General features: G+C 44.3%; 1 protein-coding gene, 1 long non-coding RNA gene and 1 pseudogene across 4 annotated transcripts in view; 2 read left to right on the forward strand and 1 right to left on the reverse strand.

Annotated features, from left to right (window-relative positions):
• Positions 1-24,827, forward strand: part of MEI1 (meiotic double-stranded break formation protein 1) — a 78,983-nt gene that overhangs the window by 46,760 nt on the left and 7,396 nt on the right. For 2 of the 3 annotated variants that reach the window (XM_042993387.1, XM_042993388.1), the window contains 7 exons: positions 5,258-5,533; positions 11,047-11,212; positions 12,339-12,443; positions 14,203-14,313; positions 14,636-14,796; positions 17,533-17,614; positions 17,799-17,974. In XM_042993387.1, the coding sequence (XP_042849321.1) occupies positions 5,258-5,533; positions 11,047-11,212; positions 12,339-12,443; positions 14,203-14,313; positions 14,636-14,796; positions 17,533-17,614; positions 17,799-17,974 (1,077 nt within the window). The remainder of the gene's footprint in view (positions 1-5,257; positions 5,534-11,046; positions 11,213-12,338; positions 12,444-14,202; positions 14,314-14,635; positions 14,797-17,532; positions 17,615-17,798; positions 17,975-24,827) is intronic. The other variant, XM_042993389.1, reaches the window with a different exon arrangement.
• Positions 1,653-2,192, forward strand: LOC102969050 (annotated as a pseudogene).
• On the reverse strand, positions 6,482-7,685 carry LOC122240480. The gene is made up of 3 exons (XR_006220270.1): positions 7,556-7,685; positions 7,296-7,440; positions 6,482-6,654 (listed from the first exon to the last, which is right to left on the reverse strand). It is a non-coding gene; the product is annotated as an uncharacterized LOC122240480 (long non-coding RNA).

The following is a 24,827-nucleotide window of genomic DNA, read 5'->3' on the forward strand; positions in this document are numbered from 1 at the left end:
AATAATAACTCCCCAATGTGGCTTGACCACTTGATATGTGTCAGGTGCCATGGGGGCTCCTGTCAGGATTGGAGTGAATCAAACATATCCCTCCCTCAGGGAGCACCAGTTTGTCAGGAGAGACAAAAAGATCCTCTCCAGGTAGGCACTAACAGCAACAAGTGCTCTCCTGGAGCTGGAGGACTGGTCAAGAGCTATAAAAACACACAGAGAAAGAGATTGTATTGGATTATGGCATCAGGAGAGGCTTTATTGAGAGAATTAAGATACAGAAATGGGAAGTTTCCCAGGCTGTCCCTTCAAGGAAGAAAGTCTAGTTTAGCATGCCTTCACTAAGTCATTTAAGAGAGAGTGGAGAGAAGCTGGAAAGGTAGACTCAAGTCTTTAATGACATGCTAAAAACGAAATTAAGAAAACAATTCCATTTACAATAGCATCAATAAATAAAATACATTGGAATACATTTAGCAAAAGAAGTACACTTCTGATCACTGAACGTTATAAAGCCTCATTGAAAGAAATTAAAGAAGACCTAACTAATTAGAAAGGTATCCCGTGGGGCACCTGGGTGGCTCAGTTGGTTGAGCGTCTGACTCTTGATTTCAGCTCAGGTTCTGATCTCATGGTTTGTGAGTTCGAGCCCCACTCTGGGCTCTGTGCTCACAACACGGAGTCGACTTGGGATTCTGTCTCCCTCTTTCTCTGCCCCTGTCCCAGTAGTTCTCTATCTCTCTCTCTCAAAATAAATAAATAAACATTAAAAAAAAAAAAAAAAAGACATCCCATGTTCATGAATCAGAAGACTTAACAAATAGAAGATAAAAAACTTCTGGGATGTAATGTACAACATACTGACTACAGCTGACAGTTCTGTTTTGTATATTTGGAAGTTGCTAGAAGAGTAGAGCTTAGGGGCGCCTGGGTGGCTCAGTCGGTTGAGCGTCCGACTTCGGCTCAGGTCACGATCTCGCGGTCCGTGAGTTTGAGCCCCGTGTCGGGCTCTGGGCTGATGGCTCAGAGCCTGGAGCCTGCTTCCAATTCTGTGTCTCCCTCTCTCTCTGCCCCTCCCCCGCTCATGCTCTGTCTCTCTCTGTCTCAAAAATAAATAAACTTAAAACAAAAAAAAAAAAAAAAAGAAGAGTAGAGCTTAAAAATTCTAATCCCAGTGAAAAAGATTTTATAACTATGTGAGGTGACGGAAGTTAGCCAAACTTATTATGGTGATCATTTCACAATATATACACGTATCTAATCATTATGTCGTATACCGTAAACGTACGCAATGTTATGTGGCAGCTATATCTCAATAAAACTGGGGAAATAAGAAGACTTAATAGTGTTCAAATGACAGTACTCCCCAAGTTGATCTGTAGTTTCAATACAATCCCAATCAAAATCCCAGTTGCCTCTGCTTCCCTCTCTCCCTCCCTTCCTTCTTGGTGAAATGGACAAGCTGACCCTAAAATTCATATGGAAATTCAAGGGACCCAAAATAACCAAAAAAATCTTGAAAAAGACTAAAGGTGGAGGGTTCACACTTCTGGATTTCAAACTTCCGACAAAACTAGAGCAATCAAAGGAGACGCTGTAGACCCGGGACTGGGTGCAGCTTGGAGGCGATGAATAACAACTCTTCAAGTCTGCAATAGAAAATGGCCTACATTGAAAAAAAAAAAAAGGTAAAGAAACAGAATGGAAAGAGTAAAAAAGGAGAAGAGGCAGAGCCTGAAGAATTTATTGTGGAAAGAGTACAGGAGCAACATGTAGTGAATGGGAAGGTGGAGCGTTTCCTGAGGTGGAAGGGGTTCACAGATGTTGACGATACTTGGGAACCTGAAGAAAATTTAGACTCTCCAGAGTTAATTGAAGCAGTTCTTGGTTCTCAAAAGGCTGGTAAAGAAAAAGATGGTACAAAAAGAAAATCTGTATCTGACAGTGGATGTGATGGTAGCAACTCAGAGAAGAAGAGAGATGCTGCGAATAGACCAAGAGGCTTTGCCAGGAGGTCTTGATCCTGAACGATGAATTGGTGCCACAGACAGCAGTGGAGAATTCATGTTTCTTGGGGAATGGAAAGATAGGCAGACTTGGTGCTGGCAAAACAGGCAAATGTGAAATGTTCTCAAATTGTGATTGCTTTTTATGAAGAGAGAGTAACCCAGAATTCTTGTCCAGAAGCTGAAGCTCAGTAATTGTTTATGTTGCTTTTTGTATGTATGTATATAGAATCTAGGCCTTGATTCTTGGATTTATTAGTGTGAAGAAATAACATTCTAATGAAAATCCAGTTTGGTGTGTTTGTTTTGAAGTAGTATTGGGGGAGTTGTTGGGGTTCTTTGCATGTATAGTACTGGTTACTTTGAACAAATAAAAGCTTTCTGTGGTTACTTCCTTTAGCAGAAAAGTATATTTGAGACCATGGTATGTTATTCCCCTGCATTCAAGAATACTTTTTCTAGGGGTTTCTGGGTGGCTCAGTCGGTTAAGCGTCCAGCTTCATCTCAGGTCATGATATCATGGCTTATGGGTTCAAGTCCCACGTTGGGCTCTGTGCTGACAGCTCAGAACCTGGAGCCTGCTTTGGATTCTGTGTCTCCCTCTCTCTCTGCCCCTTCCTCACTCACATTCTCTCTCTCTCTCTCAAAAACAAATAAACTTTAAAAATTTTTGAAGAAATAATACTTTTTCTAAATGTTGGGGGAAATCTTCATGGTGGTTACTCAATTAGAATTTGTGTTTAACTCTCATATGACTAGGGACAATTCAGAGGTTGTTTTTTTTTTTGTTTTTTTTTTTTTTTTTTGGTTGGGTTTTTTTGTGTGTATACACAAAAACACATACATAAATGTTTTTTTTCTCTTTCTTTCATTCATTCTTTTTTTTTTTTTTAACATTTACCAAAACAAAAATAGCATTTCATAACTATGTTTCTGGGATGTCATCATTTTCAGTGAAAGAAATAAGTCACTTAAAGTTAAGTTGAAATTTTTCCTGGAGTGCCTGGATGGCTCAGTAGGTTGGGAGTCAGACTTTGGCTCAGGTCATGATTTCATGGTTCTTGAGTTCAAGCCCCAATTGTGCTGACAGCTTGGAGCCTGGAGCCTGCTTCAGATTCTGTGTCTCCCTCTCTCGCTCTGCCCCTCCCCTGCTTGTACTCTGTCTCTCTTTCCCTTTCAAAAATAAATATATTTTTTAAAAAATTGAAAATTTCCCTAAAACCTTAACCTTTCAAATTTTGTAATTAATTGGACCGTTTAAATATAATGTAAACAATTTAAATTGGACAATTTAAAAGCAGCCATATCTGGGGTGCCTGGCTGGCTCAGTGGAAGAACACATGATATCAGGGTTGTGAGTTTGAACCCCACATGGGATGTAGAGATTACTTAAATAAATAAATCAAAATAAAAAAGCAGCCATATCTATAGTTATATAAATGCAAGTTTATTTGCGAAGTAAAGGAAGGAAAGAAAAGGAAAATTTTATCACTACCAACAACCTCCCCACCCAAATGAGAAAACTAGACAAGTCCTGGTGTGTTTTAATTAGTTAAGCAAAACTTGGTTAAATGGACATTTAAAGGCTCCTTCTAGGGGCACCTGGATGGCTCAGTTGGTTAAACATCTGACTTCAGCCCAGGTCACGATCTCGCGGTTTGTGGGTTCGAGCCTCATGTTGGACTCTGTGCTGACAGTGTGGAGTCTGGAGCCTGCTTCAGATTCTGTGTCTCCCTCTCTCTCTAACCCTCTCCCACTCATGCTCTGTCTCTCTCTCTCTCTCAAAAATAAATAAACATTTTGCAAAATTAAAAAAAAATGCCTCCTAGTGAGCCATTACTTTTCAAGAAGTTGAAATCCTGTGCTGTATTGACAAAAAAGGTCATGATTCATGGAATGTCTAAGACTTTGTTCATGGAAACTTGATCATAATCAGGTGGTTAGAGATGTTGGCAATTTAGGACCTGCTGAAATAAATGGGTGAACAAACTTCTGTGATCTAAATTCTTGACCTGCATGTTTTTCTTTCTCCTAACTCATTCCCTACATGTAGGCTCAGTCTTCTCAATATTTGGGTTACTGGATCAGCAGAAGCCAGGAAAAGCAATAACTTTGTAGTAATGAGAATGTTATCCAATTGCATATTGTTTACTTTATTGTAAATACTGGTAAACGGTGGTCAATAAATGGTTTTATATTCCTTTAAAGAAAAAGCTAGAGGGGCGCCTGTGTGGCTCAGTCAGTTAAGCATCCGACTCTTGATCTCAGCTCAAGTCTTGATCCCCGGGTTGTGAGTTCAAGCCCTGCACTGAACCTGCTTTGAAAAAAGAAAAAATAGAAAACTAGAGTAATCAAGACTGTGTTTCTGACATAAGGATAGGCATGTAATCAATGAAATAGAATTGACAGTCCAAAAATAAACCCATATATTTTTGATAAGGATGCCAAGACAACTCAAAGGGAGAAAGAACAGTCTTTTTAACAAATAGTACTAGGACAACTGCATATCCACATGCAGAAGAATGAAGTTGGACCCTTATCTCGTAGTATACACAAACATTAATTCAAAATAGATCAAAGAGCTAAATGAAACAGCCCACACTATAAACTATAAAACTCTTAGAATAACATATTAAGGATTGAATTTCGTTATGTGTGCAATGGGAAGAGAGGTTTTTGAGGGTTAATAAATGATTCAACACACATGCCCCTTGGCCCCTCGGTGCCAGGTCCTATGACAGACAGGTGCACAGATTAATCTGCATCAGTCTGTTTCCCCAAGCAGCTCAAGTTTCGTGTGGGAGGTAGACACGTCTGCTGATAATTACAGCACACCATGGTATCATTTTAGAGCTGGGTTTCTCAGCCACAGTACTGTTAACACTTTGCATACCGTAATTCTTTTCTGTGGGAGGTTGTCCTGTACATTGTAGGATATTTAGCGGCATACTTGCTCTCTCCCACTAGATGCCAGTAGCACTCCCTAAGTCAAGAAAATAAAAAAAATGTCTGTAGACATTTCCAAAACTGTCCTGGAAAACAAAATCACTCTCAGCTGAGAACCACTGTTACAAAGTAAGCACTGTGGGCTTCCTTCTCGCTGGAGAGCCCTGGGATGAGCCAGTGAAGATGTACTGGAGTACTGAGATGCCAAGTACATTTTTCCCAGTGATGTCTTGGCTGTGTTTGTTGGGCTGTATTGAGTCCTCTGCAAGATTTATTTAGTCCCTTTCTTTCATTCTTTCTTTCTTTGTCTCCAGGCTGTGGTCAGTGCCATCAGAAAATTTTTAGAGGGCATCCCGGACCTGCACCTGGTTTATATCCACCATCCCCTCCTGCTCAGGTTTTTCCTGTTGTATCCAGAGCTGATGAGTAGATTTGGGCACCGTGTCCTGGAACTTTGGTTCTCCTGGGAAGAGAGCAGCTATGAGGAGCTGGATGATGTCTCCTCTGCTGGGCAGTCCCCACTTCCTGCCAGCTTAGCAGCCCTGTTCTACATGCTCAGAAGTAGCCCCAGCATCCTGCTCATTTTGCTAGTACGTGACCATTTGCTCATTTCTGCTTTCAGAGATGGTGGGCCCTTTCTTTCTGGCAGTTGGTTTACTGAAGTCAGGAGGCAGCTGCATGCTTCTGCCTGTCTCTGGATTTATGGGTGTTTCCATGGGAGTGGGAGATTCTTTTGCTGGCAGGTGCCTGATTTCTTTAAATCCGTACCCCTTCTAAGTCTGATCAAGGTTTGCTCATTGAGAGACATGTCCCTCTTTACTCTTCAGGGGACAGATCTATGAAATGCTGACTTCAGTCACCATTCCCTCTCACCTCTCTGTCTTCTCTCAAGCAGATTGTGCTAACAAGGACTTAATGTCAAAGGAGACCCTTGAGGCATGTAGATGGAGATGTTTGATTATAGAGGGACATGGCCTCTTTTTTGCCATAATTCACAGGATAATGTTACATGTGCAACACACTCCCTCAGGCAAACCCAGAATTGTGAGAAACTCTAGTGCTTTTTCATGAATTAAGACATCCCTATAATTCCTATCAGGTATATCACATAAGTCGGCTGTCTGTCTTCTGCAGTTTCTAATACACTAGCTTTAGCTCCCTCTTTTCTTCTTTCGCTCAAGAAAGCACATTGGAAAATAAATTAATGGGAGTGACATTATTATAGAGGTAACTGCTGTAATTTATTATTTATTTCAAAAAGAAAATCATTTGCACCACTTTGTACTTAGTGAGTGATTTCTAGTGGCAGGTCCAAAACTGACTATAGCATGGCAGCATAGGAGACACTTCGTTTAAAACCACTGCCTTCAATTTCAGCTCACCTACTTACCTTTTCCTAGTCCAGGAAGACTGACACAGCCCACTAGGAAGAGTGGGGATTCCTTTGATGTTTGTAATCATCAACAAACATGATTCATTGGAATGTTTTTTATTGGATTGACTTTATTGAGGTGACTGTGGCGGAAATAGCACCTTCATGTTGTACACCTCACTTAGATACGTACATCTGTCCGTATTCACACACGCACGCATGCACACACTCCCCACTCGGAGTTACACCTTCACCTTCCATCCCTCAGATCTGTCATCTTGTGAGATCACATGTGTTGGCTTGATAGGGGCTGCATTCATGCTTTGGCTGAAATTTTTCCTTGGAGGAAGAAGAAAGGAGAAAGAATGGGTTAAAAATAAAGCATCAGTTCATAGGGGAGGAAAGCAAGAGGCGTTCTAGGGAAAGTAGTAATGGACAGAGCTAAGATACTGGGTTTTCTTTGTGAGATGAAGCATTCAGGGTCGGTTTCTCACATAGACTAGGTATTTATAAATATTTGCTGACCCATTGAATTAAGGGTCTGGACAGATCTAAGTCAGTCTCTCTCTCTCTCTCTCTCTCTCTCTCAAAAAAGCAACTCTTCTGAGAAAGATATTTATGGTATCTTATTTTTTTCTTTTTAAATAAATGAAAAAAAGATTTAGAGAGATTTGCCATAGTTCACAAAAGTTGAGATTGAAACCTGGATTTTGACTCCCTATCTGATGTTCTTCGAGTAAACTGAGCAAACTCTCAGAACAAAAGAGAAAACAACCCTGATCCAGTGTTCCAACTAAAGGGGGAGCTGTTTATCTAAGCAGTGGGGATACAGGGAAGAACTGGACCTAGTGCCTGCTGCACAGGCCAGGGAGAGAATCAGACACAACAGACCACTAATACCTGTTCTAACGCTATGGCAGTAAAGGTCAGGCAGAGTGCTTGGGTTGTAGGGAGGGCAGAAAAGTGTCATAAATGCTGACCTGCAAAGGATTTGACAAGAGAGAGTGCTGAGGGACGATCCTGCCAGGCCAGCCCAGCAGCACGGACGTGCTTACTGTAATTCAGGGCCAGTGGTGAGTGGTCTGGTGTGGTTTCGGTATGGACGGTATGTCACAGGAGTTGAGGCTGGAGAAGGATAGGGAGGAGCAGAATTTCAGAGGTCTTGAGTTTAGTTGTTCACTTTTTCTTTTATCATACATTTAAACACGTTTCTTTTATCATACATTTTTATCATACATACATTGGTACTTATTAGGCAGTCATGTGCTGGTGAAGGCACTGGGGATACAAAGATAATTCCGATACAGTTGGTCCTTGCCCTTGAGGAAACCACAGATGCTTGTTTCATTCTCTCACCTTACAGGGACTTCCAAAGCATCATTGGAAGGAGAGAATCAAAGAATGGCGAGGCTAGAAAAAATCTCAGGTCAGGACAATGGGCTGTGGGAGTGGTAGGGGATTCTAAGCCCCTCTAGACTTACTCCTGGTTGTTCTCACTGGTCCCTGCCCTCCCAACCCTTTCCATATTCATGTTTTTCCTTTTACGGCCAACTCCTAGAAGTAGTTTTCTGCTTGCAAAATTGTCACTCTCCCTTATTCCTCCGTCTTCTGACTTCTGCCCCCATTGCTACTTGAAACCACTCTTACCAGGATCGTCAACAATATTCTTGTGGCTAATTACAGTGGACTTTTTGGTTCTCCTCTTACATGACCTGTTATTATTTGATGGTTGTCCACTTCCTTTTTATCGACACACGCTTGGTTTTGGAAATACTAGCTCTCTTAATTTTTCTCCTACCTCTCTTGGTGCTTCTCCCAGTCTCTTTTGTTGCTTTCTCTCTGGCTAGTCTTTGAAAATTGATGTTCCTCATGGCTTTGTCCTCAGCTTCCTTTTTACTCAGTGTCATCTTCCTGGGCTATGTCAATAATTCACATGGCCTCCTACTATATGCTGATGACTCAAATCTCTGCCTCCATCTGTGACTCTCTCCTGAGCTCCAGACCCATAAAGTTAAGCATCTATTTGACATTTCTGTCTAAAATGGAGCTCATTATCTTCCTCACCCAAGTTTTTTCTCAGTGTGAGTCTTTCTAGGGTGAAGACTCTCCCTAGTTGAAGACTATCCTAGCCCACTAGCTTCAAGAAACATAAGTACTTAAAGGAAGCAAGCTTAAAAGAAAACGAATCTCAAGAGACCAAATCCTTAGAGAGACGCTGTCTCAGACAAGCTGGAGCAGGTGCCCCATCCTTTGTTGTTGTGCCTAGTTCTTGTCCTTAAATGTGAACCACCCTCACCACCCCTCCTTCCTGGGCAGAGAGGAGCCTTGTGCTTCACCAGGCCTAGAGCTCAACAGGAAAGATCTATCCTTAGGACTGGATGATACATACAGATCCAGGAAGGTGAAAGCTTTTCTGAGCTTCAGTTTCCTCATATGTAAAATGGAGATAACATGTGGGGGCACCTGGGGAGCTCAGTTGGTTAAATGTCCGGCTTGGTTTCAGCTCAGGGGATGATCTCACAGTTCTTGAGTTTGAGCCCTGCATTGGGCTCTGTGCTGACAGCATGGAGCCTGTTTGGGATTTCTCTCCCTCTCTCTCTGCCCCTCCCCAACTTGCGCGCGCGCTCTCTCTCTCTCTCAAAAAATAAATATATAAACATAATAAAAAATTTTTTTAATGGAGATAACATGTGGATATATAGGAATAATATGTGGAAAGAATATGTAAAGGCACTCTTGCTATCCTGTACACAGTAGCCTATGATTCCCTGATCATTGACTTACTCTGAATCAGAGAGAGAATGTTAATCTAGAGCAGCTTATTGAATTGCTCAAGGTCATATAACTAGTAAGGGTCATGACTATGGAACCTAAAGTTAATGAGTTTTTCACTAAATTGGATCCTAGAAACATCAGTGGTGAAAAAGAATAGCAAGGAACAACTTTGCTATCTGTTTATATATACAATTCTTACCATTTCTTCCCAGCTTCTAGCCACAGGAGGGAAAAAGAGTCTAAAAATATGTTGTTGGTACCAATTTCTGGTTTTGATATGGGTAATTAGCAGCTGAAAACAAAGCTGCTAATTGCCACTCTTATCAATGGGTGGTCTTTCATGTAGGTTGTTTAAATGTGAAAAACAGTGATATCACAGAAGCTCTGTTTGTTCCCTCCTTGGCCACATCACCCTGGTTGATCCAGCTCCAGAAAAATCTGGACATCTCTGGGAGGAGAGACTGCAGAGTGGGCCCTGTTCCACCCAGAGCCTTCCCACTGACCCCCACAGTGGGGCGTACCCCTTCCCCTGGCATTCTCCACAGCCACTGGGGGCCGAGTAGCCCTCTTCCTTTTGGACTTTAACATTTTAACTCAGGGTTCTGAGGGACCAACTGTCTATTAGGCAGCCACGTGCTGGGGGAGGACCAGGACCAGGACCAGGATCAGGTTTGGCCTTGGGCCCTGTGACCCTGGGCAAATCACACCCACTCTGGGCTTTAGCCTCATGCCCTGTAAAAATGGGTTGATATAAATGAATTGAGATTCCTTCTTGCCCTCCTATGCTGTGATCCTCTCCTTCCAGAGATGTTTTCTGAGTCCCTACAAGGTGACAAAGATGAAGCCAACCTCATCCCTGTTCTTCATTAACTCAGAGTATAGTAGACTTTATAGAGCCACTGCTGTCTTAATAGGCAAACTATGTAATATGCCTGTTACCTCATTTGAAAAATTAGGTTAACACCTACTTGGAAGAGTTATTATGAAGATACAGATAATATATAAATAAACATACAGCTACAGTTTTAACACATCACAGCACCTGACATTATCAATCCCTATTTGAGCAATTGTTGATTTATAGTTGTTTCTCTGGCAGCTGTGGAAGTTTGTGAAGAGCCAAGCCTAGATGCCCATGTGCCACCCAGTGATCAGCACATCTGGAGTTGTCTGGCTGGGTGCCCTGTAGCCATGTCTCTCTGTGTGTCAAGCTGTCCTCCCGAGAAAGGGAATCTGTGTGTGACCCTGGATTCATAGCACCCAGCATGTTAGCCTGTCCAAAGGAATTGGCTTGTTTGAGCTGGTAGGTGCCAGGAGCTATCAGTAGAGTAGTCTCTGGTGTGGCTTCTGACTGGCTTTGTCTTTATCATATACTCATTAAAATAACTCTGAAAACAAATAAAAAGCAACGTCCTTTCCCACCTTCTGAACCCAAGGCCTTTATAGCTTGTGACAGAAATATAGCCAGATGCCATGGCAGAGAAGGGGCCTGACCTGGTCCTCGCTTCCCTTCCTCTACCCCGAATCTGTCCTAACCCATCCTTTCCCTGCCCTGTGACATCTCCATCCCCTACTCTCTTTTCCTCCCTTCACATCCTCTGTACTGAAGTAACCTCTTCTTGACCCTAAAACTTACATGTGTCGGAGACAGGGTTCCTGGAAAGTAGAAAGAGCTTTGGGCTTGGAGGTAGGAGATTAAATCTTAGCTATGCCATTTACTGGCTTATGTGACCTTTGGCACATCCAGTAATTTCTCCGAGTCTCTGTTTCTTCCTATTTAGGATGGACCTATTCAACAGATTGGTACATAATAGGTGCCAAGTAAGTAAATGCTTCCTTCCCTAGGTTTTGTGACACTACCATCCTGGGTCCTTCCTCAGCCCCTGTCTTCTCAACTGTCTGCCTGTCCCCAACTGTGATGTCCTCTGAGCTCTGGATTCCTTCTCTCCTGCCTAGGATCTCATCTATTCCAGCCCAGTGGACACAGCCCGCAAAGTACTGATTGTCCTAAGGACCTTTTTGATGAGGAATGAGGATGTCCAAGTGGGTGGTCTCATCCGAGGCCACTTCCTGCTGATCCTACAGCATCTACTGGTGGAACATGGGGCCTCTCCCTCAGGAGGTCAGTCTGCAGCTGTGGGGGGCATTTTTTGACCTGAAGCTCGGTTAGGGGTGGGCATCTCTGCCCTGATGAGGTCTGCTCCAGGAGACAGAATCATAATTTTCTCTGAAAAAGAGAAGTCAGGCCAGTGTGGAATCAAGCTAAACTTTATCTCCTTCCTCTCATCAGAGAGTGAGCGCTCAACATATTTGGTGTGTGTGTGTGTGTGTGTGTGTGTGTGTGTGTGTGTGTGTATGGTGTGAGAGTGTTTATGTTTAATGTTGCTGTGTGTTTAGCATAGGTGGGTTTTTATGATGTATGCATGCATGTCCTCACCCTGTGAGTTTGTCATGTGCTCATAGCTGTTTGTCACAAGAATGGTAGTCCCCAGTTAGGAAGAAGAAAGTGGGAAATATAGGGGAGGCCAGGGAGGCAGTGGGAGCCAGCAGGGGCTGGGAACGGGGTGGATCTGAAATGTGTTAGAAGCTGCCAGTGAAATCCAGAAGGATAGTTTCCAAATCTGGATTAGGACTCCTTGGAGTCCAGGAAGTTTGATGTTTGGTATGCTATGAAGACACTAAAAAGTTGAGATTGGTTTGTCTTTTCCTATTTTTAAAAAGTTGAATTTTTAAATGAAATTTCCAAGCAAGTAAGAGGAAGTGGGAGGAGAGCTGTGGTTCACTAGATCCAGTGCTGACTGAGGATGGAAGTTTGGAGGTAGATTTAAGGGCATGTGGAAGAACTGAGTCCTTCCTCTTCAGGGAAGGATAAGCCACATCTAACTGAAGATAATGCTTAAGAGCCATGAGATTTCATGGAAACATAGTTGAAAAAACGTGGGCACTAAACTCAGGTTTGGGTTCAAGTTCTGACCCTGCCACTAACTGACTGTGGGAGCTTAGAGAAGTTACTCAGCCTCTCTGGGCCAAAATAGAAATAACTATCCCTATTTCACAAGGGGAACCAAGTGAAATATTGAATTTCTGGTACCCAACACAGAGTTGGCACTCAGTATGTCAGTTGCCCCTTTGCCCAAAGAAGGCAGGAAGTAGGGGTGAATCCCAACAAACATTTATAGTAGGGGATGTCTCTCTGACCTTGGGGTGATCTGAGTATCCTGACCAGCCCTCTTCCTTCTTCCTCACAGACTCGGGGAACCTACCATTGCTACTGAGCCTCCTTTCTTTGGTGCAGCTGAAGAACAAATCAGAGCAAGAGCTGGACAGCATGGCCATGAAGCTCCTTCACCAAGGTGCCTGAGGGCCCAGGGCTGGGCCTCCTCCTTCATTCCGTCATTCACCTCTTTGAAAGAAGCTAGTGGGTCACTCTGTTCCCGTGGGTTTCCTGCTAGGGGATCTTTTAGATCTTTCTTAGTTACACTCTGGGAGAGTTTAGGAAATGAAACAAAAACAAAACCACAACACTGTGTGACAGGCACAGCCCTGGAGTTGGGAACGCCTGGGTTTGTTCTCAGCCACTAGCTATGCCACCTTAGGCAGTCACCTAGCTTTAGGTTCCTCACAGGTAAAACAGTAGTACTTGGCTGATGCAGGGTTGAGATAAGGGATTGCTACATGTAGAATGCCATGCAATACTTGGCACACAGTAGGCCTCCAGTGGAGACTCTCTGTGGAGATTCACTTTTCCTGGCACAAGCTCAGTTCTCCACCCCACTCCACAACTGACTCAGGATCTGATGATTCAGTTCACAGTCCTCTAGGCCTCTTCCACCCATACCCAAACTTCATTAGGACTTTTCATTGTTCATTAATGCAGTTGCCACTTCATAAGCACCATCCTTAGAAAGGTTTCTTGCAGAAAGATTGAAATTACTAGGGAAAAAATGGCATTTCTTCAGTACTATGGACTGTCAGGCACTCTGGCCACAGAGGGGGTTGGTTCTTTCCCTGCCTGGATCCCAGGCCTGACAGACTTAAAAAGGGCCTCTAGGCCTGGTCTGATGCTGGTCACCCCAGCCTATCTGTCAGATCAAGGGTAACACTCAGCTGGGAGGGAAAACTGCATATGACAAAATCAAACCAGCTGTCAAAGGGCCTCGGTGGCGGGGGGGGGGGGGGGCGGAGAGTAACAACCTGAAACATACATGTGAAATGTAATATACATTTATATATAATCCTTGAGTACTTTAATTTGAGAGCATTGCAGGTAGAGGACAGAGTTGAGGAAGGGGGTTGCTTGTCTGATTGACCATAAGCCAATTAGAAGTCTGTGTGGCTGTGTGATGTGGCTGCCAAAACAGCGAATGGAGACCTAGGTAGGTTTCATATTGAGGCAATAGGGGCAGGGGAGCAGAATGGTGAATCCTAGGAGGAAAGGGATAATGTTCTATAGATGTCTATTCTACAGTGTAGTAACTGTTCTGATGAGGGCTGGGGATCATGAAGAGGCATCTCATCTTGGTTTAAGTTACAGAGGGCTTCATGGAGGAAGTGAACTTTGAGCTGAATCTTGATTGCTGAATAGGTGTTAAGGAGTTAGCCAGATGAGGGCGAAAGAGAGGGTGAAAGAGAGAATATGGCAGGTTCAGGGAATTGCATGTTGATGGTGGTGGAGTCCTCTGGGAGAGTGGTGAATGCCCCATTGCTGGAAGATTTCAGAGGCTGGATCTTCTTCCTGCTAGGGGTGGCAAGCTGGCCTAGATGACCTCTGCAGACTCTCATCATGGAGTCTTTGCTGGCATGAATGCTGTTATGGGATGCCTTTTGATCACCTAAACTTGTGCAGTCTGTTCTAACATGCAGCTATGGGCTGCTTGCCTGAATTTTTTTTTCAGATGGAGAGTGTGAACATGCCTTCAGGTTTGGTACTGTGTTTCTTTTCATTGGCTGTTATTACCAGGGACACTTAGTTTGTGCTTGGTCCCTAAGACTGACAGACTGACATCTGAAATTAGCCAGAGGAAGGGCATTATCTGTGATAATTGTGAGTGCTGGTGCACATTAAAGCCATGGAGTGCTTAGGTGATGGGGTTCCTGGGGACTCTCTTGCAGTGAGCAAGCTGTGTGGGAAGTGCAGCCCCGCTGATGTGGATATCCTGCAGCCCTCCTTCAACTTCCTGTATTGGAGCCTTCATCAGACCACACCAAGCAGTCAGAAAAGAGGTACCGGGGCCCAGGCTGAGATAGCGAAGAGGAAGGGTGCTGGGCAGTGTCTGTGGCCATTGCTGCCCTTAGTTTTTTTTTTTTTTTCTCTTATGGAAATATATAGGGGGAGATGTCTGGACCAGATAGCCATAAGATCCTTTCTGGTTCTGATATCCTGTGGTTCTGGAATGAAGTTGAAACCCTTAGAACCTCAAGCTGAGTCTTTTGTTCATTCACCGTGTGTGCATGAGGTCCCCATCATGTGCTAACCATGATGCTGGTGCTGAGCAGGGTCTCCTGTGTAACTCATGTGGCTCTCGCCCTGCCAAACTGTCTATAGCTGCCGCAGTGCTCCTTAGCAGCACGGCTCTGATAGAACTTCTGGAGAAGATTCTGGCTCTCACCTGGACAGAGGTGGACTCTCCCAGGACTGCACTCCTTTGCTCCGCCTGGCTGCTCGCCGCCTCCTTCTCTGCTCAGCAGCACGATGGCAGTCTGCAGGTTAGTCTCTAAGCCCTGTGGCTTTGGGGCATGGGGTGGCACACAGAGGAGTGACAAAATTCCTGAGTTCTGGTCTCAGCCCTGTGGCTTATTAGCTGAGTGACCTTGCTAAGGTATTTAACTGAGTAGCCTTGGCAAGGTATTTAAATCTCTGAGCTTCAGGGGCGCCTGGGTGGCTCAGTCGGTTGGGCGGCCGACTTCAGCTCGGGTCACGATCTCGCGGTCCGTGGGTTCGAGCCCCGCGTCGGGCTCTGGGCTGATGGCTCAGAGCCTGGAGCCTGCTTCCGATTCTGTGTCTCCCTCTCTCTCTGCCCCTCCCCCGTTCATGCTCTGTCTCTGTCTCAAAAATAAATAAAAGGTTAAAAAAAAAAATTTACATCTCTGAGCTTCAGTTTCCTTGCCTGCAAAATGGGGAAAAAACCAGGGTTGTCAGGTTGGTTTACATTAATTTATCACACATGGATCACCTACCTGCCAGGCTGTGTTCTAGGCACAGAGGAATAGGACGTAAATACAGCATGTACCCCACACTTCGGAAACTTATATTGTACTCTTTAAGCAAAGCCTTGAAAAGTAAGTACAACTGTACCAGGCAAAGATAGCGGGGAAAGGCATTCAAGGTAAAGAGAGCAGTATGAGCAAAGACGGGAAGCCGCACAAATTTAGGACATAGTGTACATGTTTGGAGACTGGTGAGTGACTGTGTGATTAGAATGTAGAGAGTGACTGTCAGATCGGACAGGAAGGCAGAAGCCAGCCTGTGGCCTTGTAGTACTGGATGGTAAGCTGTGAAATGCCAGACATGTATAAGCTGTTGTGATTTTTGGAGAAGGTAATGCAGGGAACAGGGGAGCAGTGGACACACCAACAGATCACCTCCCTTCCTCTCAGTCCCTACCTGCCCCCCCTATATAGGACCTTGTCATCATAGTGCCCTGAATGGGCTCCTTTGAGGGCTGCTCCACATTCTGGTGTCTCCTCTCTAAGCCTGGCTGCTCCTTATGGGTAGAAACATCTTCTAGCCTTGATGTATCTTCTCACTGTGCCTAGCCCTGTGCCAGTCTAGTGCCAGGCACACACTCATTTATGAAGCCATTTTTATTTTATTTTTTTTTTTAATTTTTTAATGTTTATTTATTTTGAGAGAGAGAGAGAGAAAGCAAACGGGGAGGGACAGAGAGAGAGGGAGACTGAATTCCAAGCAGGTTCTGCACTGTCAGCATGGAGCACCATACAGGGCTTGAACTCATGAACCATGAGATCATGATCTGGGCTGAAATCAGGAGTCAGATGCTTAACTGACTGAGCCACCCAGGAGCCCCTGAAGCCATTTTTAGTTTGGCCTCTAAGGTAGCAGCAAGCTCTGATAGATCTATTCTATAACTGGTCTTCTGGTTGTTGTCCATGGCGTTGAGTTAGGACAGGAACCTTTTCTCCCTTTCTTGGGCCCACCCTTACCCCTGCACTCACTTCCCTGGGTGGTAGCCTACACCGTGTGCCTGGCTCTGCCCTGGTCCTCAGCTCACACCCAGCCAATTACCTACTAACCACCTCCTCTCTAAGTCCTTCCCACTGCCTTAGCTCAGGCCTGATGGTTTGTCCGTACCACTAATGTGGCCTCTTCAGTCTCCTGGCCCCTGGCCTGTCCCCTCCTCCATATATCTGTCCCTGCAGCCAGTCTGTCTGCCCTCCAGAGCCCACACTCCTCCAGCAGCCTTTCTGTTCTCCACATGGCCACTGAGACCTTGCTCACCTGGCCCCTCGGCAGCCTAACTTACTGCCATTCCACCCTCCTTCTCTGTCCTTCGACCAACTGTTGGCTCTTCTGCAGGTCAGCTCTGCTTTTTCACATCTTCATACCATTGATAGTTTGTTTCTGATTGATTGATTCATTGTTAATAGCCTTTATTTCTAAGAGAGTTTTAGGTGTACTGAAAAGTAGATAGCACAGAGTTCCCAAATAACTCCCACACAGTTTCCTCTATTACACTTTACATTGGTATGTTATTTCAATACCTTTGTACAAGTTGGTTCTTCTGCCCAGAACCTGCTGATCCACCAGCCAACAAGTATTTTTGAGGAACTGCTTTGTGTCAAACTGTGATGCATCCAAATAGAGAAGTAATTCCTGCCTCGAAGCAGCATGTGTGATGGGTGAGGAGAGCAGAGCCAGACTCAGCTTTGAACCTACCATTCCAGCTAACCCGTCAGTTTGGACGTTGCTTTAATTTTAAAGAGCACCTTCACCAATGCTGATCCTCAGCCATTCTTCACAATAGTTCTGGAGGGAGTGAAAGCAAGTGGCATATTCCCATTTCATACATGAAGAAAGTGAGGCAGGCTGGGAGAGGTGCAGTGACTTCCCTTTGGCCACAGGCTAGCTAGTAGCAGAGCCAGGATTTTGATTCTGGGCTGTCTGACTCTAGATCTAAGTTGGTTGGATGGTGGGCTGAGATGGAGACTGAATCACAGATGAGGCCGGGCAGGCTTCCTTCTGGAGGAGTTCCTTGACGATGGAGGAGATTTGGGGGAAGAAGTGTTCTCTGTGTACAGGCTTAATTCACCTCCTTACACTCCTGAGTCTAGGACTGGTGGGCTCACAAGACTGTGTGGCCTCCTTTGTCCCTCTTGATGCAGTGGGTATGTGTGGGTGCATAGAAGAGATATTGGGACAGGTTATCATCTGCTCAAGCTGCCAGAATGTGGGAGTCACCCCTTCACCCCCTACCCTGCCAGGTTCACCAGACACTGTCCGTGGAACTGGACCAAGTATTGAAGGTCCTCAGCTTTCCGAAGAAAAAGGCTGCACTGCTCTCAGGTATGGCCCCAGGATCCTCGAGTAGGAGATGAGCTTTTCCCTTAGACTGTGAGATGGGACCACCCCTCCCAGACTAGCTGATGGTCACCCCATTATTATCTACACTGTCTCCCCACTGTGACAGAGCTAGGTGGAAGGTAGGGAAAGAGGCGGGAACTGACTGGAAGGAGTTTCTTGCTTTCAGCTGCCATCTTATGCTTCTTGCGGACAGCCCTGCAACAAAGCTTCTCCTCTGCCCTTGTGGCCCTGGTGCCCTCAGGGGCCCAGCCACCACTGGCCCCTGAGGACACTGCCCTCGCTCCGCTGGGAACATCACAAGTGTTGTCCCTGGTCATCGGACTGCAGAACCTCTTGGTGCAGGTAAGGCCCTTGCCCAGTGGGACCCTGGCAGTGGAGTCTGCTTCTCCCAGAACAACAGTAGGGAGGAGTGGCTGCCTGTCAAGGACCTGGTATTTCCTCTAGGATTAGAGGGTGGATTGATTGGGACTTTTAAAGTTATAGTGACAGAAATGAAACACAAAATGGCTCATAACTGAGAAGGTCAGGGGTCATTACTGGCTTCAGGCACAGTTGGATCCCAGAGGCCCAGATAGTGTCATCAGAGCTCTGTCTCCATGTCTTGGTTCTGCATTTTTCTCTATTAGCTTTATTCTCATGGGATGGTAGAATGACCAACAGCAGCACCTGGCTTATATCCTTCCAGCAGCAAGAGACTTTCTGTTTCCCAGCAGTCCTCAGAACTGAGTCTCATTAGTCTGGCTTGGGTAATGTGCCAATCACTGTGGCTGGGCCATGGGATGCTCTGGCTGATGTGGCTTGAGTCAGTGCCCTCTCCCGGAGTCTGGGGCCATGCGGTCAGCTCTCTATTACCCTTGTAGACAGAATATGAAAGAGGGATAGTTCCACAAAAGAAAACTGTTTGCAGAAAAAGGAGGAGCGAATTTTGTGTAAGCCAAAACAGTAGATGTGTACCCCAGAGGGCTTTATGTTTCACAGCTTAGAGGACTTTTGGAGATCATTGTATTGTATTGTGTTGTATTGTATTGTATTGTATTGTATTATATTGTATTGTATTATTATTATTGTATGTATTTTAATTTACATCGAAATTAGTTAGCGTATAGTGCAACAATGATTTCAGGAGTAGATTCCTTAATGCCCCTTACCCATTGAGCCCATCCCCCCTCCCACAATCCCTCCAGTAACCCTCTGTTCTCCATATTAAAGAGTCTCTTATGTTTTGTCCCCCTTCCTGTTTTTATATTATTTTTGTTTCCCTTCCTTTATGTTTATCAGTTCTGTGTCTTGAAGTACTCATGAGTGAAGTCGTATGATATTTGTCTTTCTCTAATTTCGCTTAGCATAATACCCTCTAGTTCCATCCACGTAGTTGCAAATGGCAAGATTTCATTCTTTTTGATAGCCGAGTGATACTCCAGTGTGTGTGTGTGCGTGTGTGTATAGACACATCTTCTTTATCCATTCATCCATTGATGGACATTTGGGCTCTTTCCATACTTTGGCTATTGTTGATAGTGCTGCTATAAACATTGGGGTGCGTGTGTCCCTTCAAAACAGCACCCCTGTATCCCGTGGATAAATGCCTAGTAGTGCAATTGCTGGGTCGTAGGGTAGGTCTATTTTTAGGTTTTTGAGGAACCTCCGTACTGGTTTCCAGAGTGACTGCACCAGCTTGCATTCCCACCAGCAATGCAAAAGAAATCCTCTTTCTCCGCATCCTCGCCAACATCTGTTGTTCCCCAAGTTGTTCATGTTAGCCATTCTGACAGGTGTAAGGTGGTATCTCACGGTGGTTTTGATTTGTATTTCCCTGATGATGAGTGATGTGGAGCATTTTTTCATGTGCCAGTTGGCCATCTGGATGTCTTCTTTGGAGAAGTGTCTATTCATGTCTTTTGCCCATTTCTTCACTGGATTATTTGTTTTTTGAGTGTTGAGTTTGATAAATTCTTTATAGATTTTGGATACTAACCCTTTATCTGATATATCATTTGCAAATATCTTCTCCCATCCCATCAGTTGCCTTTTAGTTTTGTTGATTGTTTCCTTCGCTGTGCAGAAGCTTTTTATTTTGATGAGGTCCCAGTAGTTCATTTTTGCTTTTGTTTCCCTTGCCTCTGGAGACTTGTTGAGTTAGAAGTTGCTGCGGCCAAGATCAAAGAGGTTTTTGCCTGCCTTCTCCTTGAGGATTTTGATGGCTTCCTGTCTTACATTTATGTCTTTCATCCATTTTGAGTTTATTTTTGTGTATGGTGTAAAAAGGTGGTCCAGGTTCATTCTTCTGCATGTCGCTGTCCAGTTTTCCCAACACCACTTGCTGAAGAGACTGTCTTTATTCCATTGGCTATTATTCTTTGCTGCTTTGACAAAGATTAGTTGGCCATACATTTGTGGGTCCATTTCTGGGTTCTTTATTCTGTTCCATTGATCTGAGTGTCTGTTTTTGTGCCATGGAGATCATTGTTTATCCAGCCATCACATACTGTGAAGGGTGGTGGGGCATGGAGGTATGTTAGATGCCTGCCTTTGAGGAGTTAACATTTGGTGGGGAACTGCTGTGTAGACAAGAAGTGATAACACAATGTGGTCAGTTCTGGGCTAAAGGGACACACTGCATTGTGGGGTACAGGGTGTAACTGATAGCCTAGTATAGGGTTAGTGCAAAGCTGGCTGTCAGAGAAGGTTTCCTGGTAGGGATGCTTGAGCTGAGCTGAAAAGACCAAGTGATTTGTCCTACATCCCTACGGGCAGGGGGGCATCAGAAACAGGATTGATCTTGATGGCAGCACCATTTTGTTCTCTGATATGGACTCATTCCCTGTTCCTGGCCTTGTGGCCTGTTTCCAACCCTTGATTCCCCAGAACTTTCTTTTCTTTTAAGAGGCTTATTGTGTATTATTTTATTTTCTTAAAAAAAATTTTTTTTTAATGTTTATTTATTTTTGAGAGAGAGAGAGAGACAGAGCGTGAGCCAGGGAGGGGCAGAAAGAGGGGGAAACAGAATCCGAAGCAGGCTTCAGGCTCTGAGCTGTCAGCACAGAGCCCAATGCAGGGCTCAAACTCACGAACTGCAAGATCATAACCTGAACCGAAGTCGGGCACTTAACCGACTGAGCCACCCAGGCACCCCTATTGTGTATTATTTTCAAATATGAGCTGGTCACTGTAGAGTTACGGAAGCCCTGGATGTTTATGCTGTTTTTGTTAGACTTGGATTCTCTCTTCTTGCCCTTTGGAGCTTGTCTAAGAGAGATCCTTATGGTCTGATCTGAGGGGAAGTCATTCATAAGACAAGAGGAGGGAGGTTGGGGAGGGAGCCAGCAAATGAGTGAGGGGAGTTGCAGAGACTTCCTGGGGTGGGATGCGGGCCTTCATTTGAGTAGACACTACTTGGTGTCCAGATGATGACTGCACATGTATGATACGGCTGTTGATTGTGGGAGATCATGTTCAAGGACTGATCCCCACTGAGCCTGGGCACAGTATGGGGAAAGTTGAGAAATGTCAGGAGATAGAAGTTGCTGGCTCTGTGGTTGCCGAGATTTGTCCTGCCAGCACATCTCTGCACAAGGCTCTGTACCTTTAGCTGTCTCTGTTGTAACTTCCCGTTTTCCTATCAGTCTTCCCGAGACTGTGAGCTCCTCAAAGGTAGGAACTGTGTCTGACTAATCTTTGTGTCTTGTTCCCCTTGTGGGTTCAAAACCAGATGAGAAATCAGGAATCAGATGAGAACCAAAACATCAGCTTTGTTTCTGGTAAACACTGTAGTAGAGTGTAGCTGGGACTTCAGGTCATACTGGGCTTTTTTTTTTTTTTTTTTTTTTTTGTCTCTACTTTTTCAAATACAGCAGAGATTAAAGAATTTTACAGTGAACATTCATACACACACCACCTAGATTTTATTAACATTTTACTATACTTGCTTTATCATATCTATTCAAAAAGAGCTTTTAAACCACCGCCTTTCCCCCAGGCCAGACCAGGAGCCTATATGCAGGGAAATTATGTTTGCATTGTGGACACTTAGCCAGCTGGCCAAGACCTTAAGAGTTTAAGTTCATGAGAGCATGACCTTTAATACCTTGATCCTGTCTTGATGGCATAGTACATGTTAAGCTAGTATCTTACCTATTAGATTAATCTGTCCTTGGGTGAGGAGGAGCCAGTTAAATGTGGGAGGAAGGGCAAATGCTTTCTCTTCAATGTTTCTGAAAGGGCTGAAGTTCCTATTTTAACATTCAGAACACAGGGAAAAAATTATTCCCTTATACTCTATATCCAGCATGAAACCTGGCACTAAATTGGCATCCAGTGTTTGTTGAATGAATGAATGAATGAGGACACAGAAATGAATATGACATTAAGTACTCAGATTGTAGGAAGCACAATTACAATTAATGCCAAAATGACCTATTATTTGAATCAAGAAAATCTCTACAGAAGAGGTTACATTTGAACCAGGCCTTGAGTGATGGAAACCTTCCTTAAACTAGTGGCTTAACCACTAAGGGATCAGTGACTTCCTTTAGCACCATCACCATTCACTTTCCCTGCCCAGGGCCCAGGGCTGCGACACTCTCCTGAGGCTCTGGTGGGTTTTTTTTTTTTGGTTTTGTTTTGTTTTTTAAATCATGGTAAAATTAACATCACAAAATTAATCATTTTTAAGTTGCAATTCTGTGGCAGTGAGTACATTTACATTGTTGTACAAACACTACCACCTTCCATGTGCAAAACTTTTTCATCTATCTTGTCGAACTAAAACTCTGTCCACAATAAACAGTAATTCTCCATTGTCCCCTCTCCCCAGCCCTTGACAGTCACCATTCTACTTTCTGTCTCTATTCAACTATTTGATTCTTCTAGGTAGCTCATTTAAGTACAATAATATAGTATTTGTCTCTCTGGAAGTTTTGGACTGTCCTCAGCAGTCCCTGGGAAGGGGAACCAACTGGAATAACTCATGAATTCTTCATGAGAGGCTACTGGGCCTGTGCTTGTTGTAGGAAAGTGTGGTGAGGAGCCTCTCAGCCTCACAGTCACTGTCCCTGTTACTGCCTGATGAACAGGACCAAGGAGCCCCTTTCTCCTTTCTCTCACTGACACACTCCTGAGAAATTCCCTGGCCTCCTGCCTTAAGCCATAGTGACCTTTCTGTCACTGCCCTTAATCCAAGGAAGTATATGGAAGAATCATTTTGTTTCTGTGTCCTTCCCTCAGGGCTGGAGCTAAGCCTTCTTCAGACCTTCCATAGTTTTGTCATTTAAAAATGGTTCTTTATTTGTTCAATTATTCATACATTCAGCAAATATTAATCCCACAGCAATCCAAGAATAGAGGAGGTCTCTCTCTCTCTCTCCTGAGCTCCCAGAGTGGTTTATTCAGTCCTGTAATGAGGATTGTATTTATCATATTTTATTATATGGTCAGTGGTCTGAATTTCTGTCCTCTTGTAAAACTACGAATTTCTTTTAGGCAAAAACTTTTGCTGCTTGTGGGGGTTGCAGTCAGAGAAGGCCTCACAGAAAAGGTGACATTTGAATTCAGCCTTGAACAGTGTCTAGGCAGAGGTAGAGGGAAGGGCATTCCAGGCAGGGAGGACAGCATGAGCAAAAGTGCATAATATGGGGGCGCCTGGGTGGCTCAGTCAGTTGAGTGTCCGACTTCGGCCCAGGTCATGATCTCGCGGTCCGTGGGTTCGAGCCCCGCATCGGGCTCTGTGCTGACGGCTCGGAGCCCGGAGCCTGTTTCAGATTCTGTGTCTCCCTCTCTCTCAGACCCTCCCCTGTTCATGCTGTGTCTCTCTCTGTCTCAAAAATAAATAAACATTAAAAAAAATTAAAAAAAAAAAAAAAAGAAAAGCTTTAAAAAAAAAGTGCATAATATGGAAGTGCACGGGGGAGGGAGAGGTTGAGGGGTGGCAAGAAGTAGAAGATGACACTGAGGAGCTGGGCGGGGGCCAGACTAGTCAGTACCTTACGTGCCAGGCCAAGAGGTGCTGTGGGGAGCCATGAAGGGCTTCTATCAGACTGAGTTTTTGAAAGGTCACTGGCAACCACAGTAGGAAAGAGGGGTGGGAGGAGAAAGCCTGAAGGCAAGTGGACTGTTGAGCAAGAGATTGTTACAGTTACCCAAGTAAATGACACCGAGGCCCATGTCACACCCACTGAGATAGCTAAAATGAAAACGACAGATTATATCAAATGTTGGCAAGAATGTGGAATAAGTGGAGTCCTCATACATAATTGGGGGTGGGAATGCAAAATGGTGCAGCTACTTTGGAAAACAGCCTGGAAGTACTTCAAAAAGCTAAACATAAAATTTCTGTATGCCCAACAGTGCTATTCCCAGGTATATGCCCAAGGAGATTGAAAGTGTGTGTCTACACAAAAACTTAAACGCACATGTTCATAGCAGTACTATTCATAATAGTTCCAAGTACAAACAACCCCAGTGTTCACCAGCTGATAAATGGATCAACAAATTGTATACACGTGCAATTGAATACTATATGGCCATAAAAGTAATGAAGCACTCACATGCTACAATCCAGGTGAACCTTGAAAACATGCTCAGTGAAAGAAGCCAGATGTAAAAGACCACATATTACATGATTTCATTTGGATGAAATGTCCAGAATAGGCAAATCCATAGAGACAGAAAGTAGATTAGTGGTTACCTAGGACCGGGGTTGGGGGTCAGGGAATGGGGAGCAACTATTAATGAGTATGGGGTTTCTTTTTGGGATGATGAAAATATTCTGGAATTAAATAGCTGTACAACTCTGTGAATATACTAGAAACTACTGATCTAGGGACGCCTGAGTGGCTCAGTTAAGTGTGTGACTCTTGGTCCTTGCTCAGGTCCTGATCTCACAGTTTGTGAGCAAGCAGAGGAGGGGCAGAGAAAGAGGGAGACACAGAATCCAAAGCAGGCTGCAGGCTCTGAGCTGTCAGCACAGAGCCTGACATGGGTCTTGAACCCACAAACCGCAAAATCATGATCCAAAGTTGGATGCTTAACAGACTGAGCCACCTTGGTACCCTGATCTGTACCTTTAAAAAGATTAATTTTGTGGTTTATGAATTATATCTCATTAAAGCTGTTATTAAAAAAAAAAAAAAAGCAGTATCAAGAGGGAAAAAATGACAGTAAGACCTAAGCTAGGGCACTGGGTGCTAGTCCTCTGACG

Source organism: Panthera tigris, chromosome B4 (genome assembly GCF_018350195.1).
Source record: "Panthera tigris isolate Pti1 chromosome B4, P.tigris_Pti1_mat1.1, whole genome shotgun sequence".
Taxonomy (NCBI): Eukaryota; Metazoa; Chordata; class Mammalia; order Carnivora; family Felidae; genus Panthera; species Panthera tigris.